Source organism: Neoarius graeffei, chromosome 4, assembly GCF_027579695.1.
Source record: "Neoarius graeffei isolate fNeoGra1 chromosome 4, fNeoGra1.pri, whole genome shotgun sequence".
NCBI lineage: Eukaryota > Metazoa > Chordata > Actinopteri > Siluriformes > Ariidae > Neoarius > Neoarius graeffei.
This window is the reverse complement of record NC_083572.1, coordinates 81804845-81822324: the sequence shown is the minus strand read 5'-3', so window position 1 is coordinate 81822324 and position 17480 is coordinate 81804845. Positions and strand designations below refer to the sequence as shown.

Here is a 17480-nt window from a genome sequence, read left to right as displayed (position 1 = left end):
TAACTTGTTTAATTGCACCAAGGAAAACATGTCATATGATACATATTACAGAGTGCTGTGAGTGTGTTATTAATAGAAGGTCTTTGTAGACGCTGTAAAATAAACTAGTCTGGAGGCAGCAGTTATTCTTGAATACAACTGTTGGGTAAATTCTTAAAAAGTGGGATAGAAAATAAAAGCAATTAGCTGTTGTGTGTGTTGATGTAGAAGTGTCACTGCATGGCTGCTGTTTGTGCTCCAATAAAGTTGATAAATTAAATGACCTTAAAAACCTCCACTTTCTATAACAAAGTTTCAAGGCTGCGTTTGATGATGTGAGCTCGAGCTAAATGCATCCGCTCCCGCACACTATCCACGTGTGGTTTACTAGTGGCCTGCAATATACATCTGCACTGTGATTTCTGATAACATTATAATAACTGAGCATGATTACATGACAAATACACCTATAGTTGCAAGAAATGCCTTTAAAAAAAAAGATTTTTGCATTAATTAGTCATAAAATATGATCATTAAAACAAAAACAATGTGGCTAAACAAATAACACAAAAATAGCTGTATGTTTCATGTTGTTATTGAACACACACATTGAAAATGGTTAGAGAAACAGCTTTGGGACTAGAAGGTTGCTGGTTTGATTCCCTGGCCCAACAGGACTAGCTGAAGTGGCCTAGAGCAAGGTGCCTAACCCCAACTGCTCTGGCAAGTGTAGTGGCTTACCTTGTGTCTGATTAGCCAAAGAAAAACTGATGATGTGATTATCAGTTTGGGCAGGTAACTCGTACATTTAAAAAAAAAAATACTAATCACTCATGGGGGAGTGATCAAATATTTTCTATAACTGCTGATCAAGCTTGCACTGCAGTAAAGAGGAATGCTTACACCATTCCTTCCTGCAGAGCTGTTTCAATTCATCTCTATATCTCTGGGATTTACACGTATTAAACAGCCATATTCACTATCAGCTGGGTTTAAGCTCGAACTTGGACATCCAAAAAACTTCTATTTAAACCATTCTGTTGTTGATTTATGTAATTGATTTGTACGTCTGGTGACTCCAGATGATAGACCACTATCCTGACATTTTATGAGCAATTAATGCATTAATCCAGATAATTCCAAAAAGTTCTCACTTTTTCTTGCAACTATATTATGAACTGAGAAAAGCACCGCATGAGCATAATACTGAAACATCATACTACCTCATGATATAAAATATTTAATAAAGTCATAAAAGATGTAAGTAAATATGAACATAGGTCCTGTTACTTACTTTAGCGATGATCAGCATTCCCTTGACTGCATCCCCATCACTATGGACAGGTAAGACTTTGAGATTACCGCCAAAGAATCTGTAAAGAAATCAAAATACAGTCTCTGAGGTGTGTGTTCAATATGATTAAGAACCCATTTCTTCACGTTTTAAAATACTCAGCAATATATCAGCTTAGTGGATCTCGAGGCTTTTAAAGCACAGGTTTTCGAGATTGAGGTTTCAATATTACCTCCGCCAAGGAGGTTATGTTTTCAGTGTAGTTTGTTTGCCCGTAAACAGGATTGCACAAAACCTACTGACCCAATTTCCATGAAACTTGGTGGAAGGGTGTACAACCCACAGCATTCTGTAGTGTATCCAAGTCACGGGGCGCATCCACAAATTTATCATCATTTTCACTCATATGTAACATTTGGCCTTCATGGAAGTCTGTGCTCAACAATGCCATATATCTTAAAATCCAGTATAGACCCTTTTCACTCACGTGACCTTCGTAAGCGCGACCGCCATTTTGGACATGAAGAAATAACGGTTTATGGCACAGACCCTTTCGGTTCTCGCTCATCTAGCTGCTACAATGACTGCTTAGACTGCAACAATAATACCTAACGCACATTTAAGTATCCGTCGTAAAGACGTGAAACTCGTCGAGTGACGAGTGTGTTCATTGATAAGCTAACACAATCTAAAAGTAGACATACCATCACACTGCCCTGGCACTGTGTACAGTTTACCTTCTATGGTTTGTGCACTCAATATTTGCCATTACTTTCTCCAACCCAGTGTTTGAACTATGCCGATATTTTCGGGGGGTCCCTTTTTTTCCCTTGGGGGTGTGTGTGCTTGCGCTTGTCTCAGAGCGTGGATCTCCAAACACATGAGAAGCCTATCTTACGCACATATCACGCGGACTCCACACCTCCACACACGCATCGCGTCTGAAGTCATAACTCATCAGGGGAAATCGTGTCCGCATTGGCATGTTCAAAAAACAACCTCGCGTCAACAATGATACCACACGCAAGAAAAAAAAAACAGTCAGGCTACTCAACACATCTGATCCACAGCAGCACCAAAGCATCACTGGAAATCATGTCAACAACCAATCTTCCATTTCAACACGCGTCAACAAACAAATGGCACCACAAACATGAACGAATCGGTCAGGCTACCGATTCCAAACCCACAGCAGACGAATAATTAAATGCATCTTACCTTAAAGCAGAATCGACCACTAAGGAAGTCTGTTGGCACACTTCCTTTCTACTAGTTTGTGTCCCCAACCTGGCAGCAGCAGTCGTTGTCATATCGGTTTATTTTATCTTTGATGTAAACACAACACTTCGGATATGCAAATGCTTCCCGTTACACACGATTGCTGGGTCAATAAACATCATTTTGCCAATATTTTAGAGACCATCCATCTTCTCCGTCGGTCAGCATCTGTCGGGATCCGATAAAATGATAAATCTTGCCTTGTGTGTTGATGGTTACTACATCCAGGTGCACAACAATATAATGGCATGATGGAAGTCTTGCTGAAAGTAAAAACTTTCTTTGATGGCTATATTCCTTTCGATGCTTCGCCGTCGTTCCTCGTTGTTGGCTGTGGTAGACTACTGGTAGTACATGTCCAAAATGGCGGCCGCGTTTGTCGTGACGTCACGTGAAAAGGGTCCATAGGGCAGTAAAGTTCAATAGTGACAAAACATAGCCAATGTAGGAATACGAAGTTGTTGCAGTTGCACATTTGCATATCATAAAGTCTACTGTCCTTGACAGAGGTCTGCACTCCTCGACTGCCCTTCTAGTATGTACCTGTTCTGCACTGTAGACACAATCTCCAATTCTCTTGCACCATATGCTGATACCTGGAGCAAAAGAAAGCTGTTTCTGTGGACCTGGATGAACTTTTCAATCCTTTGAAAGAATTCTTCACACTCAGTCTTTTCAGGAAACTCCTCTGGGGTAATCAACAAGAACGCCACACCTGCATGAGATGAAAATCACACTAATTTGAAGTAAACAAACAACAAGGAGCACAGCAAGTCATATATATGGTAAAAGAGTAATCCTCAAGCTTTATACAATCAGAAACCTCTCATCTCATTATCTGTAGCCGCTTTATCCTGTTCTACAGGGTCGCAGGCAAGCTGGAGCCTATCCCAGCTGACTACGGGCGAAAGGCGGGGTACACCCTGGAAAAGTCGCCAGGTCATCACAGGGCTGACACATAGGCCAAGTTTACATTAGACCGTATCAGCGGATCATCAGATTAACGTTTTTAAAACGATTAGTGTGCACACAGCAACACCAATACACGATTTGCGTGCACACAGCAACACCAATACACGGATACGCTCGGCTCCGCAGGCATCCTGCGCTCCAAATCACTCCGCCCTGAACAGCGAGTGCCCTCTGGAGGGTGCGCACTCCGGCCCTGCGCAGCTCACAGAGCGCGCGAGTGAAGTGCACAAGCTGTGATTCGGGACTGAGCCGCTGTGTGTGTGACCCCAGCGCATATCACTTACCACTTGCAAGTGGAAGGATGGCAAGCCTAAAGACAATCATAACTACACAATGGGCAGTATTTGCATCAGTATTTGCAGTATTTTCATACTTTTATACTCTTTAATGAAAGGTGATACAAGGCAGAAGTCCGCGCCGTTTTTCAGCAGTCGCGTCACATGCAACGCCAGCGAATCAGGAAGGTGGATGTCACAGTGACGTTGTCCAATGAGACGCCAGCTAGAGCTCAGCACAGCGTATCCGCGTATCCTCAATGTTTACACAGCACCGGAGCTGACACGATCTGGATTGAATACGTGGACCCTGGCGGATTCCCGTTTCCCGGTGTTTCCAGGCGGTTTAATGTAAACGGACAGTGCATCCGCGAAGAAAACGAGACAGATACGGTCTAATGTAAACTTGGCCATAGACACAGACAACCATTCACACTCACATTCACACCTACGGTCAATTTAGAGTCACCAGTTAACCTAACCTGCATGTCTTTGGACTGTGGGGGAAACCGGAGCACCTGGAGGAAACCCACGCGGACACGGGGAGAACATGCAAACTCCACACAGAAAGGCCCTCGCCGGCCACGGGGCTCGAACCCGGACCTTCTTGCTGTGAGGCGACAGTGCTAACCACTACACCACCGTGCTGCCCCAATCAGAAACCTCTTTAATGAAAATAAATAAATAAATACAAAGATCCACAGACCCCTCAGCACAAATTTATTTTACAAACATAATCTAAGTGTTCACAATAATATTTTTGCCAGTTATTTTTTAATTCTTGAACTTTCCTCTCATAGAATAAATTTTTATTAAAATTGTCAGATTGTTAGAGTCAAGTACAACAACTTAATCATGGGATACAATTTCAACCATTGGAACAAATAAATCAGATAAAATAATCACAGATCCCCTGGTGATCCCCTGGGTGGCACAGTGGTGTAGTGGTTAGCATTGTTGCCTCGCAGCAAGAAGGTTCTGGGTTCGAGCCCAGCGGGTGATGGAGGCCTTTCTGTGTAGAGTTTGCATGTTCTCCCTGTGTCTGTGTGGGTTTCCTCAGAGTGCTCCGTTTTCCCCCACAGTTCAAAGACATGTGGTTAGGTTAACATGGGGACAGTCTTGGGCTGAGGTGCCCTTGAGCAAGGCACCTAACCCCCAACTGCTTCCTGGGTGCTGTAGCACAGTTGCCCACTGCTCTGGGTGTGTGTGTGTGCGCGCGCTTATTGCTCACTTGTGTGTGTTCACTGCTTCAGATGGGTTAAATGGAGAGGATGAATTTCACTGTGCTTGAGTGTCCATGTGACAAATAAAGTCGTCTTCTTCTTCTTCTATGCTTCACTGATTCCTAAGGTTCCAGGACCCCACTTTGAGAATTCTGAATTTCAGTGTTTTTTTTTCCAACTAAATCTCTAAACAAGCAATCTGTATGTTTGGTTACTATTGATGAGAAATAAGATGTTTTACTGGTCTGAGAAAAGAACTTCTTTGTGGTGATTGCACATTCACTACAGAAAGGTTCAGTAGACATCTGTCTGAAAAACAGGTTTTGAGATGATTCAGCACAGTGATTAGCAGAAAATGTTTGGTAAGTGTAAAACACTGGCATCGGTTAAAACTTATAGGTCAGTATTTCTCAACCCTGTTTTTTTTTCTTTCGTAAAACATGTCCCTGTTTCAAGCCTGAGCTCGGGTTACAATCTGTGTGAAGTTTCACATGTTCTCCCATGTCTTCATGGGTTTCCCTGGGATTCTCTGATTTATTCCCACCTCCAGAAAAACATCCAAGTACTGTATTGGTGAACTGACTCTTTAAAATGTCCTTAAGTGTGAATGTGTGTGCGTGCATAGTGCCCTGATATGGACTGGTGTCCTACTTATGATATATTACCACCTCACACTCCAAGATACTGATACAGGCTTCTGACCTACCTCGAACTTGACCAGGATTAAGTAGTTACTGAAGATATGTAGAGTAATATTAGATTTTAATATTAGATTTATATTTTTGGGAGCCTTCAAGCTTTTTATTCCTGAACATTCCACAAAGAAGTTGCATTTATTTATAGGCCAACTTGTTTTGAGTTATTAATATTCAGACTAAATCCTTTCATTTATTCATTTTCCATACTGCTGATCCATTACAGGCTGTAGGTGAGCCGGAACCAATCCCAGCTGACTTCGGGTGAAAATCTATTGTGGAGTAAACACAGAGACAAACAACCATTCACACACTCATTCACACCAATGGAGCACTTGCATGTGACGTCACAGCCGATCCAGATTGTGACAGACGCCATCTTGTCGGTCAAACGCCATATTCCGCCTTCTACTTCTGGTTCTACTTCTGCTTTTACTTCTACCTTTTCTTCTGGAAAACCCTACTATATACAATTCTACTACAACGGCTGCGGCTACAAGCTCTCCCTACCTGTGCACGGTTTTTATGGTTTTTGTGTGTATTTTTGCGTGTTGTTCGTCTGTACTGGACTTCAATATCCACTACAACCGTATGGACTTACTGGACATTAGTTTCCAGCAGAAAATGACGGTTTGTAGCGATTTCCATCGCATGCACAACATTCCGGACGAGATAGCGAGACCAGCGGGGTCTCCGTGGATTGTTATCGATAGCAAAGCGAAGGAGGCGGGGAGCAGAAGCAAAAGCGAGGCTGCAGAGCCGGCCTGTTGACTAAGCTCAGAAAACAGCCACTCAAATCTCCACTGCTAAGCTTCTACCTCTCCAACGCCAGATCCATGTAAACAAGACGGACGATTTGGAATTACAGCTGGAATTACCTTATTCTAATCTATAATCGGCTGGTCAGTGCTATACTCAATACTTAAGTGACTTACCCATCCAATGAGGATTCTTGTTTACAAGATGCCACATCTGAGTCGCTGACAAATCCTGAATTTCTGTAAAGATAACTGTCCAGAGATTTATAAGCACGCAGTGCTTCACCACTGAACAGCGAGGGAAAGTTAATGAGGTAATTATACACATCCGGGTATTCTGCTGGCAGTTCAAAATCCAGTCGTGAAAACTCCATCCAGTAAGCCATAAGGGTCACTAATCTGTAGATCATTTATTTTAGACATATATCTAGTTATCTGTTCATTAGAAAAATGAGCCGTGTAGTCCGTCGGTTGAAATTGATCCATTCTGTACACGAGTGCAGCAGTATTCAGCGGTGTTTTTGACCGACAAGATGGCGGTTGTGTACTTTCCGGTCACGTGACTGCAAGATCTCTATAGGCAATTTAGAGCAGAAAGTGGACCTAATCCTCATGTCTTTGGAGTGTGGGAGGTAACCAGAGGAAACCCACGCAGGTACAGGGAGAACATGCAAACTCCACACAGGAAGGCCCTGGTCAACCGGCACACTCGAACCCAGAACCTACTTGCTGTGTGGCGACAGTGCTAACCACTGCACCACCGTGCTGCCCAAACCCTTTAAATTCATGACTAATAACTATAAGAACTCAATAATAAATAATACATTTTGATGATGGTGGATTGTGATTTCCACCACTGTTACTAAATACAGTAGAGGAGAGGGGGGAGACTTGGGACAGGGGATATTTGGGACAGTTTGTATTCCCATAAATTAATTTCAACCAATCAGAAGTTAGATGTTGCCCCTTAGAGTAACCTACTTCCTTTGGAGCCATGAAGCTGGACACTGCAGTAAGGGATGTGCAGTTCAATATTTTTTTCAAAAAAACCCTTGTATTTTCTTTTTCACAGTCCACCTCTATTCTATGGTGTAATGTATGCTGGTGAATTTGGGATTTGTTAGGAATTAAAGTATGTAGCCTAGAGGATGATTTATTGAACTTAAATTCTGGGGGAAAACACTGAAGGGTTTTTTTTTTCCTTCAAAATGGCCAGATGGGGAGAGTTGGGACAGTTTATCATGTTACAGGTTTTTTCTTGTGGTTTACAAATATAAAATTGCTTAAAATCTTGGTTAAAAATGTAGGCATGTACCTACATGAGGATAAAACTTATTTCATTCCTTCTTGAGAATAGAACTGTTTTGTCTCGTCAGATTTGGGTAAACTGACATTTTTCTATCGCTGTACCAGCATTGTGTGTTCATACAGTTCATATGTTACAAGTTTTGATCTCATCATCTCATTATCTCTAGCCGCTTTATCCTGTTCTACAGGGTCGCAGGCAAGCTGGAGCCTATCCCAGCTGACTACGGGCGAAAGGCGGGGTACACCCTGGACAAGTCGCCAGGTCATCACAGGGCTGACACATAGACACAGACAACCATTCACACTCACATTCACACCTACGGTCAATTTAGAGTCACCAGTTAACCTAACCTGCATGTCTTTGGACTGTGGGGGGGAAACCGGAGCACCCGGAGGAAACCCACGCGGACATGGGGAGAACATGCAAACTCCGCACAGAAAGGCCCTCGTCGGCCACGGGGCTCGAACCCGGACCTTCTTGCTGTGAGGCGACAGCGCTAACCACTACACCACCGTGCCGCCCACAAGTTTTGATATTAAGTAAAAATTAAACATGCAGGTCCATCCATCCATTATCTGTATCCTGTTCTACAGGGTCACAGGCAAGCTGGAGCCTATCCCAGCTGACTATGGCGGGGTACACCCTGGACAAGTCACCAGGTTATCGCAGGGCTGACACAGAAACAAACAACCATTCACACTCATGGTCAATTTAGAGTCACCAATTAACCTAACCTGCATGTCTTTGGGGGAAACCGGAGCACCCGGAGGAAGCCCACACAGACACGGGAAGAACATGCAAACTCCACACAGAAAGGCCCTCGCCAGCTGTTGGGCTCAAACCCAGGATCTTCTTGCTGTGAGGCGACAGTGCTAACCACTACACCACCGTGCCGCCCACACACAGGACTAGGTATTTTATTTTTGTTCCATGTCTCCCCAGAATAATGACAGAGAAAGTGAAGCCTGAAGGCCAGTATACATGACAAGCTGAGAGACTAATGTTGTGGTAAGAGGGTATAGTAAATCCTCTCTCATGCAATATGAATGTGACACAACCTGCAAAGAATTTCACACAATTTACAAAAGCTGAAAACTTGTCCCAAGTCTCCCTTAAAGTGTGACTCTCAGAGCTCCACTTTTTCATGGTGTTTCTTTCCTGTGATGTCTCTTAACAAGTCCTTCATGAAGAGTGTGTTAGAGCAGGGAAACAGATTAAACTGTGGAGTAGAAACACACAGCTGATGTCCACCTTGGCTTTAATTTGGGTGGCACGGTGGTGTAGTGGTTAGCACTGTCACCTCACAGCAAGAAGGTTCTGGGTTCGAGCCCAGTGGCCAATAGGGGCCTTTCTGTATGGAGTTTCTTGCATGTTCTCCCCATGTCTGTGTGGGTGTGCTCCGGTTTCCCCCACAGTTCAAAGACGTGGTTAGGTTAATATGGGGTGGTCTTGGGCTAAGGTACCCTTGAGCGAAGCACCTAACTCCCAACTGCTCCCCGGGTGCTGTTAGCATGGCTGCCCACTGCTCTGGGTTTGTTTTTTTGCTCTGGGTATGTGTGTGCGCTCATTGCTCATGTGTGTGTGCATGTATGTGTTCACTGCTTCAGTTGGGTTAAATGCAGAGAGGAATTTCACAAGTGTGTGATGAATAAAGTTGTGCTTTCTGTCTTAGCTTTAATTTGGGTGGCATGGTGGTGTAGTGGTTAGCACTGTCGCCTCGCAGGAAGAAGGTTCTGGGTTCGAGCCCAGTGGCCAATAGGGGCCTTTCTGTGTGGTTTGCATGTTCTCCCCGTGTCTGCGTGGGTTTCCTCCGGGTGCTCCGGTTTCCCCCACAGTCCAAAGACATGTGATTAGGTTAATATAGACAGCCTTGGGCTGAGGTGCCCTTGAGTGTGGCACCAAACTCCCGGGTGCTGTTAGCATGGCTGCCCACTGCTCTGGGTATGTGTGTGTGTGCTCATTGCTCATGTGTGTGTTCACTGTTTCAGATGGGTTAAATGCAGAGAGGAATTTAATAATTATAAAATAAATAGGGCAATAAATGTACAGGTAGATGGTGTTGATATTGAAAGAGTTTCTAATAATAAATTTCTTGGGGCAATAATAGATGATAGAATTAATTGGAAATCACATATAAAATACATACTAATGAAACTATGAAGAAGCATATCTGTGTTGAGTATAACTAAGCACATCCTGGACTATAATTCACTCCGCATTCTTTACTGTTCCCTGGTTTTACCGTACTTAAATTACTGCTCAGTGGTGTGGGGAAATACGTATAAATGTTCACTTCATGCAATAACTATACTTCAAGAAAGAGCTATAAGAATAATTCATAGTGCTGGTTACCGAGATCATACTAATTCACTATTCTTAAATTCAAAATGTTTAAAATTCAGGGATATTATAGAATATAAAACTGCCTTAATAATGTACAAAGTAAGGAATTATAAAGTACCAAGGAATATCCAAACAATGCTCTTGGATAGAGAGGGGGGCTATAATTTTAGGGGGAAATTGAAATTTAAAATTCGCAGTGCTAGGACAACGTTAAAAATGTTCAGTATTTCTATTTGTGGAGTAAAGCTATGGAACAGTTTGAATGTGGAGCTCATGAAATGTACAACTATAAACCAGTTCAAAAAAAGGTATAAGGAACAGATCTTTATGAGGTATAGGGAGGAGGAATTACAATAACATTCTATTGATATATATAAAATGTGAGGGGTTTTATATATATATATATATGCACGTATGTATACACACACACATATACAGGGTGTCTCAAAAAAATGTACTCACACTTTAACTGTCCCTAACATGCTGCCTTTTTTGTGTTTCAGGTGTAATTAATTAATCACAGCATGGACTTCTTTTTGTGGGGATATCTCAAAGACAAAGTTTATCGCACCAAACCAAGAACAGGGCAATTCCATGTAAATGTCAACCTCACCATGCAAAAATAAAGCAACATGTAATACATCAAAACCACTCCCAGAGATATCACCTAGGCCTGTATTTTACAGATGTGAATAAGTTGAACCAATTTGTCACAAGAATTGTTCCCTTCGCCTTAATATGTCAGTCTTTCTTTCTTATAATGTAAACCCCAAGCTAAAATCAATTTTGATCATGTACAATTCTATATTATTGCCACAAGCCACAGAAATGTATGCTAAAATCCACAAAACAGCAAAACAATAGCCATCCTAAATATTATTTAAGAACTTTGATAGTTTTAGCTGATATTTAGAGAGTTTTTCAAAGGGTTATGGTGGTTAAATTGCTGATTTTCTAAACATACGCCATGTCTATTTCAGACGCGTCACATCCGTAACGGAATTTCGTCACATCCATAACGCTGACTTTTCCTTCCGAAACTCTGCATGAAATACAAAATATTTTAAACAAAGATTTTTTTAATATTCACCTTGGACCCCTCTATCAAATGGATATCTTCATTTCGACATTAGGTTTACAATTTCACAGAGTTTGATAAAAATGTACAGTCAACCAAGAAAAGTGATACTTTTTCTGTCACATCCATAACGCATCTTTTATTGGCATTTTCTGGCATGCCCTAGATGTACTATGGGAATTGTTCTTGTTCTATCACTTCTCCAGTATGGTACAGCCTTAAAATATGCAACACCTGTTTAAATACTGGGAGACAATAAAACATGCACTGGGTCATTTGTTGCCATTTTGAGTTCAAGTGTCACGTCCATAACGCTGGAATTGCTCAACAATTGATGCACTGAAATTGGAAATTGAAAGACAATGTCGCGATATTCCTAATGACCTGTTTCGTGACGTTTGCGAATCCCTTGGTGCGCGTTATCAGCGTTGTCTGGACAATAATGGTCATCAATTTGAACATTTGCGAACATGATTCTTCAATTACATTTGTCTTCTGTATTCGAAGCTATTCCATTTCACTCTATGTTCATAAATAAAGGTTTTCTCGTCATTCAAAGTGTGAGTACATTTTTTTTAGACACCCTGTATATGTATATAATGTGTATGTATGTATGTGTGTGCGTATATATATGTGTGTGCATAATTGTATATAATATATAAGCATAATAGGCATAATTATGATATGGGTGTCTGTGTACGTATGGATGTGTATAGTTACAGGTATGTGTATATGTAAGTACTGTATATATGTATTGTATGTGTGTATATATGCATAACATAAGTATCTGTATATATGATTTGATTTGGCCGATATTATACCATGTTGGTATGTTGGTATGTTTTCTTTTTTTTGTTGATTTTGTTTTCTTTTGTATATCTAGTTTATTATGGTGGAAAGTGACGTTTGATTAGCAGTGGTATAGAGGATTAGGATTTGATAAGCTATTTACTTCTTCCTAATCCTTTCCGAACATTATGTTATTGCCTTGTGGCTACGCTATTCTGTTTGTTTATGAAGATGTTCTGATGATTGCATTTTTTACTTTTATTTTTTGTTGTTTGTTTTTATATCTTCTTTATTCTTCGGAATAAACCTCTAAATACAAATACAAAAAATTTCACAAGTGTGTGATGAATAAAGTGCTTAAAAAAAATTTACCTGAGAGCGGAAAGACGAGCGTACCGGCTTCAATACTGTCTGAATAACGAAGTAGATGTTGTTGTGCTAAAAGCAGCACTGAAATTTCATCATTCTGTCAAGATAATAAATGAATTAAAGTTAGATGTATAGTGTTCATCTTAAACAGAGACTTCAGAAACAGGAAACAGCTGGATAAAGGCGACAAACTCGACGAATAAGCTAACTAGTTAGCCACCAGCTAATGAACAAGTTCACTCCAAGTACCTGAAGAGAACTACTGACAATAACAGTTGTTTTCCACAGAGTCGTGGTGTTATCTGCCATTTTAACCTGCTTTAAGTAAACTGAGGGAAGACAGTCTTTCAAAAACTAGCTGACTGTCTTCAACTAGATTAATTACAGCTCACTGACTCCGAGCCTTTTTGGAAAAGCTGTCAGTGTGTTTTATTTAGAGTTAATCCAGAACTTCTTCACCATTCCTGGTGTATCCCTGCCAAGAGCTCCTGGCCTGGTTACTGAAGGTTAATAAATGAATAAACCAATAAAATCAAGACGTTCAATAAATCTGAGGTAATTTAAATATAGTTAATCAGGTTATGTGAATGATGTTTTTCGTAAAACAGAACAATGGCGCCATCTGGAGGTGAAACAAGGAAGTCGTATAACATTCCACTCTCGTGATGTGTCGTTCTCGGATGAGTCGGTTCATTGAGCCGGATCTTTTATGTGAACCTAGAGAGCCACATTCCTTATCTGAAACTCATCTCTCATCTCATCTTTATCCTGTTCTACAGGGTCGCAGGCAAGCTGGAGCCTATCCCAGCTGACTATGGGTGGGGTACACCTTGGACAAGTCACCAGGTCATCACAGAGCTGACACATAGACACAGACAACCATTCACACTCACATTCACACCTACGGTCAATTTAGAGTCGCCAGTTAACCTAACCTGCATGTCTTTGGACTGTGGGGGAAACCGGAGCGCCCGGAGGAAACCCACGCGGACACGGGGAGAACATACAAACTCCGCACAGAAAGGCCCTCGCCGGCCACGGGGCTCGAACCCGGACCTTCTTGCTGTGAGGCGACAGCGCTAACCACTACACCACCGTGCCGCCCACAAGTTTTGATATTAAGTAAAAATTAAACATGCAGGTCCATCCATCCATTATCTGTATCCTGTTCTACAGGGTCACAGGCAAGCTGGAGCCTATCCCAGCTGACTATGGCGGGGTACACCCTGGACAAGTCACCAGGTTATCGCAGGGCTGACACAGAAACAAACAACCATTCACACTCACGGTCAATTTAGAGTCACCAATTAACCTAACCTGCATGTCTTTGGGGGAAACCGGAGCACCCGGAGGAAACCCACACAGACACGGGAAGAACATGCAAACTCCACACAGAAAGGCCCTCGCCAGCTGTTGGGCTCAAACCCAGGATCTTCTTGCTGTGAGGCGACAGCGCTAACCACTACACCACCGTGCCGCCCACACACAGGACTAGGTATTTTATTTTTGTTCCATGTCTCCCCAGAATAATGACAGAGAAAGTGAAGCCTGAAGGCCAGTATACGTGACAAGCTGAGAGACTAATGTTGTGGTAAGAGGGTATAGTAAATCCTCTCTCATGCAATATGAATGTGACACAACCTGCAAAGAATTTCACACAATTTACAAAAGCTGAAAACTTGTCCCAAGTCTCCCTTAAAGTGTGACTCTCAGAGCTCCACTTTTTCATGGTGTTTCCTTCCTGTGATGTCTCTTAACAAGTCCTTCATGAAGAGTGTGTTAGAGCAGGGAAACCCACACAGACACAGGGAGAACATGCAAACTCCACACAGAAAGGCCCTCGCCAGCCATGGGGCTCGAACCCAGGCCTTCTTGGTGTGAGGTGACAGTGCAAACCACTACACCACCTGGGAAACTATTTTCTGTAAATAAACAATTAGAAACTAACAAATTACTCCAGTGACATTAAATAGTCAAAACACGTTACTTAGACTCACTGTAAACTCAATTTAGGTTCATATTTAACTCAAACACCTCATTTGAAAATAAACTTGCACACAGAAGAAAAAAATGAGAATGGAAGGTTTAGTTGTGTCCAAAATCACTCACTCGTTCCCTACTCCCTGTCTAGGGAATTCTATATAGAGGTCTATATAGTGAGCTCATTGGTAAAATGAAAAAAAAAAGCCACTTTCAGACACTACTCCACTGTGCCGTTATTTACGTCATTACTGTCGCACAATTAAAATGTGCCAGATCAGTCAGCTGGTGGGTTCTCAAAATAATAAATACATGCATTAATTTTTTTCGCGGTGCGGTTTTCATCAAATCCTGCGCTCTGATTGGCTGGTGAGCGGGTCCGTATCCTACGGTACGGACCCCGGTTACGGACCTCTGGCGACTCGCTCGTTCACAACAACAACAAACATAGTAGCAATTTTTGTCAGCATTTATCTTTTTTATAAGATTTATTTATAAGATTTTTATCAAAAATCTTATCAATTTTTGCCAGCATTTCTCAGCATAATAGCATTAATTTTACAGCATGGATAGCGATAACGACAGTGTTCACAGCGAAAGCAAGTTTTAGTACCCTTAGGAAGAAGAAATACTCGTAAAAGAACACATTTCAGGAGAAAGCTAAAAACCTCTAACTTGCTAACACCGAGCAAAAACATGGCTGAATCCTGAATGACTCAATTTTATATAAATAGGGGACTACATAGGCGGCAAAATGTAGTTTTTTCCTGCCATGGAAGTGCACTTGTATACCGAGGAGGAAGCAATTTGCATTACAGCCGTGAATGAGGATTCAAAATAGTGTTAATTTTACAGCATGGATAGCGATAACGACAGTGTTCACAGCGAAAGCGAGTTTTACTACCCTGAGGAAGAAGAAATACTCGTAAAAGAACACATTTCAGGAGAAAGCTAAAAACCTCTAACTTGCTAACGCCGAGCAAAAACATGGCTGAATCCTGAATGACTCCTATTTGTATAAATAGGGGACTACATAGACGGCAAAATGTATTTTTTTTTCCTGCCAGCCGTGAATGAGGATTCAAAATGGCGGCTCGGCTCGGTTTTCCCTTTCGGGCGCTTTCGTTTTCTGTTAGAATTTGGTAAAGAAAAAAATAAATATATTATTTACCAGCTTAAGGTCGGTCCGTATGGTGAAATACCGTGAGCTCGGCCTTAAATACTGATCTCGGCCCAGAGGGCCTCGCTCAGTACTTTCAAGACCTCGGTCATGGTATTTCACCATACGGACCAACCTTAAGCTGGTAAATAACACATATGTATTTTTGTGATAAATACATATTATACTGAGTGTATTTCCCGCATTAATAAATGCAAAGTAGTTTGTGTCTTAAATCAAGGCTGAATACTTTCTTCTTTGCCGCTTCCTTTTATGAAATCAAATTTGAGGCTTTTGATTAATTCCTCACTCTGCACTGTAACTTATTTTTGTATTTTATCTGTCTTATTTTATTTGAGCTTATTTTCTATTCTCTTACTATTTTTAATTGTACTTGAATGTCTGTTTACAATGTATTTCTTCTTCCGTACATTCACCCCAACACACTACAATATTATTGCCATTTTCGCGCCACAACTTATACATTTTTTCTCGTGCCTGTTGTCATAAGGAAAAGCAAACTACTGCTATTGTCCTTCAATCTAAAATATTTAACGGTCCTTATGAAACAGCTTTTCTTTCAGCGCGACCACAATGCACGATGGTATACAATGCCTTGCAAAAGTATTCATACCCCTTGAACTTTTTCATATTACCTTACAACTTAAAAGTTTTTTATTGAGATTTTATGTGATAGACCAACACAGAGTAGCACATAATTGTGAAGTGAAACGAAAATGATAAATGGTCTTCAAAATTTTAAACAAATAAAAATCTGAAATATGTGATGTGCATTAGTATTCAGCCCCCCTGCGTCAATACTTTGTAGAGCCACCTTTTGCTGCAATTACAGCTGCAAGTCTTTTGTGGTATGTCTCTACCAGCTTTGCACATCTAGACACTGAAATTTTTGCCCCTTCTTCTTTGCAAAATAGCTCAAGCTCAGACAGATTGGATGAAGAGCGTCTGTGAACAGCAATTTTCAAGTCTTGCCACAGATACTCAATGGGATTTAGGTCTGGACTTTGACTGGGCCATTCTAACACATGAATATTCTTTGATCTAAACCATTCCATTGCAGCTCTGGCTGTATGTTTAGGGTCATTGTCTTGCTGGAAGGTGAATCTCCTTCCCACTCTCAAGTCTTTTGCAGCCTCCAACAGGTTTTCTTCCAGGATTGCCCTGTATTTAGCTCCATCCATCTTCCCATCAACTCTGACCAGTTTCCCTGTCCCTGCTGAAGAAAAGCATCCCCATAGCATGATGCTGCCACCACCATGTTTCACAGCGGGGATGGTGTGTGCAGGGTGATGAGCAGTGTTAGTTTTCCACCACACATAGCGCTTTGCATTTAGGCCAAAAAGTTCAACTTTGGTCTCATCTGACCAAAGCACCTTCCACATGTTTGCTGTGTCCCCTACATGGCTTCTTATGCCTGTCTTTCAACAATGGCTTTCTTCTTGCCACTCTTCCAAAAAGGCCAGATTTGTGGAGTGTACGACTTATAGTTGTCCTGTGCACAGATTCTCCCACCTGAGCTGTGGATTTCTGCAGCTCCTTCAGAGTGATCATGGGCCTCTTGGCTGCTTCTCTGACAAGTGCTCTCCTTGCTCGCTCTGTCAGTTTAGGTGGACGGCCATGTCTTGGTAGGTTTGCAGTTGTGCCATACTTTTTCCATTTTTAAATGATGGATTGAACAGTGCTTCTTGAGATGTTCAGAGCTTGGGATATTTTTTTTATAACCTAACCCTGCTTTAAACTTCTCCAGAACTTTATCCCTGACCTGTCTGGTGAATTCTTTGGTCTTCATGATGCTGTTTGTTCTTCCATGTTCTCTAACAAACCACTGAGGCCTTCACAGAACAAGTGTATTTATGCTGAGAGTAAATTACACACAGTAGGACTCTATTAACTAATTAGATGACTTCTGAAGGCAATTGATTGCACTGGATTGTATTTAGAGGTATCAGAGTACAGGG

General features: G+C 41.6%; 1 protein-coding gene across 1 annotated transcript; it reads right to left on the bottom strand.

The window, feature by feature from the left end:
- Nucleotides 1–281: 281 nt before the first annotated feature.
- LOC132884485 (protein SPO16 homolog) lies at nucleotides 282–12671 on the bottom strand. Its single transcript, XM_060918337.1, has 5 exons — nucleotides 12612–12671; nucleotides 12366–12459; nucleotides 3095–3266; nucleotides 1274–1352; nucleotides 282–374 (listed from the first exon to the last, which is right to left on the bottom strand). The coding sequence occupies exons 1-5, from the start codon at nucleotides 12669–12671 to the stop codon at nucleotides 282–284; spliced, it is 498 nt and encodes a 165-aa protein (XP_060774320.1).
- Nucleotides 12672–17480: the final 4809 nt, after the last annotated feature.

Coding starts and splice junctions, on each gene's coding strand:
- LOC132884485 (XM_060918337.1), bottom strand. CDS start 12,671: ATGGCAGATAACACCACGACTCTGTGGAAAACAACTGTTATTGTCAGT. Junction 1,353..3,094: donor GTGTCTACAGTGCAGAACAG/GTACATACTAGA, acceptor ATTTCTTTACAG/ATTCTTTGGCGGTAATCTCA. Junction 375..1,273: donor GAATGCTGATCATCGCTAAA/GTAAGTAACAGG, acceptor TGTATATTGCAG/GCCACTAGTAAACCACACGT.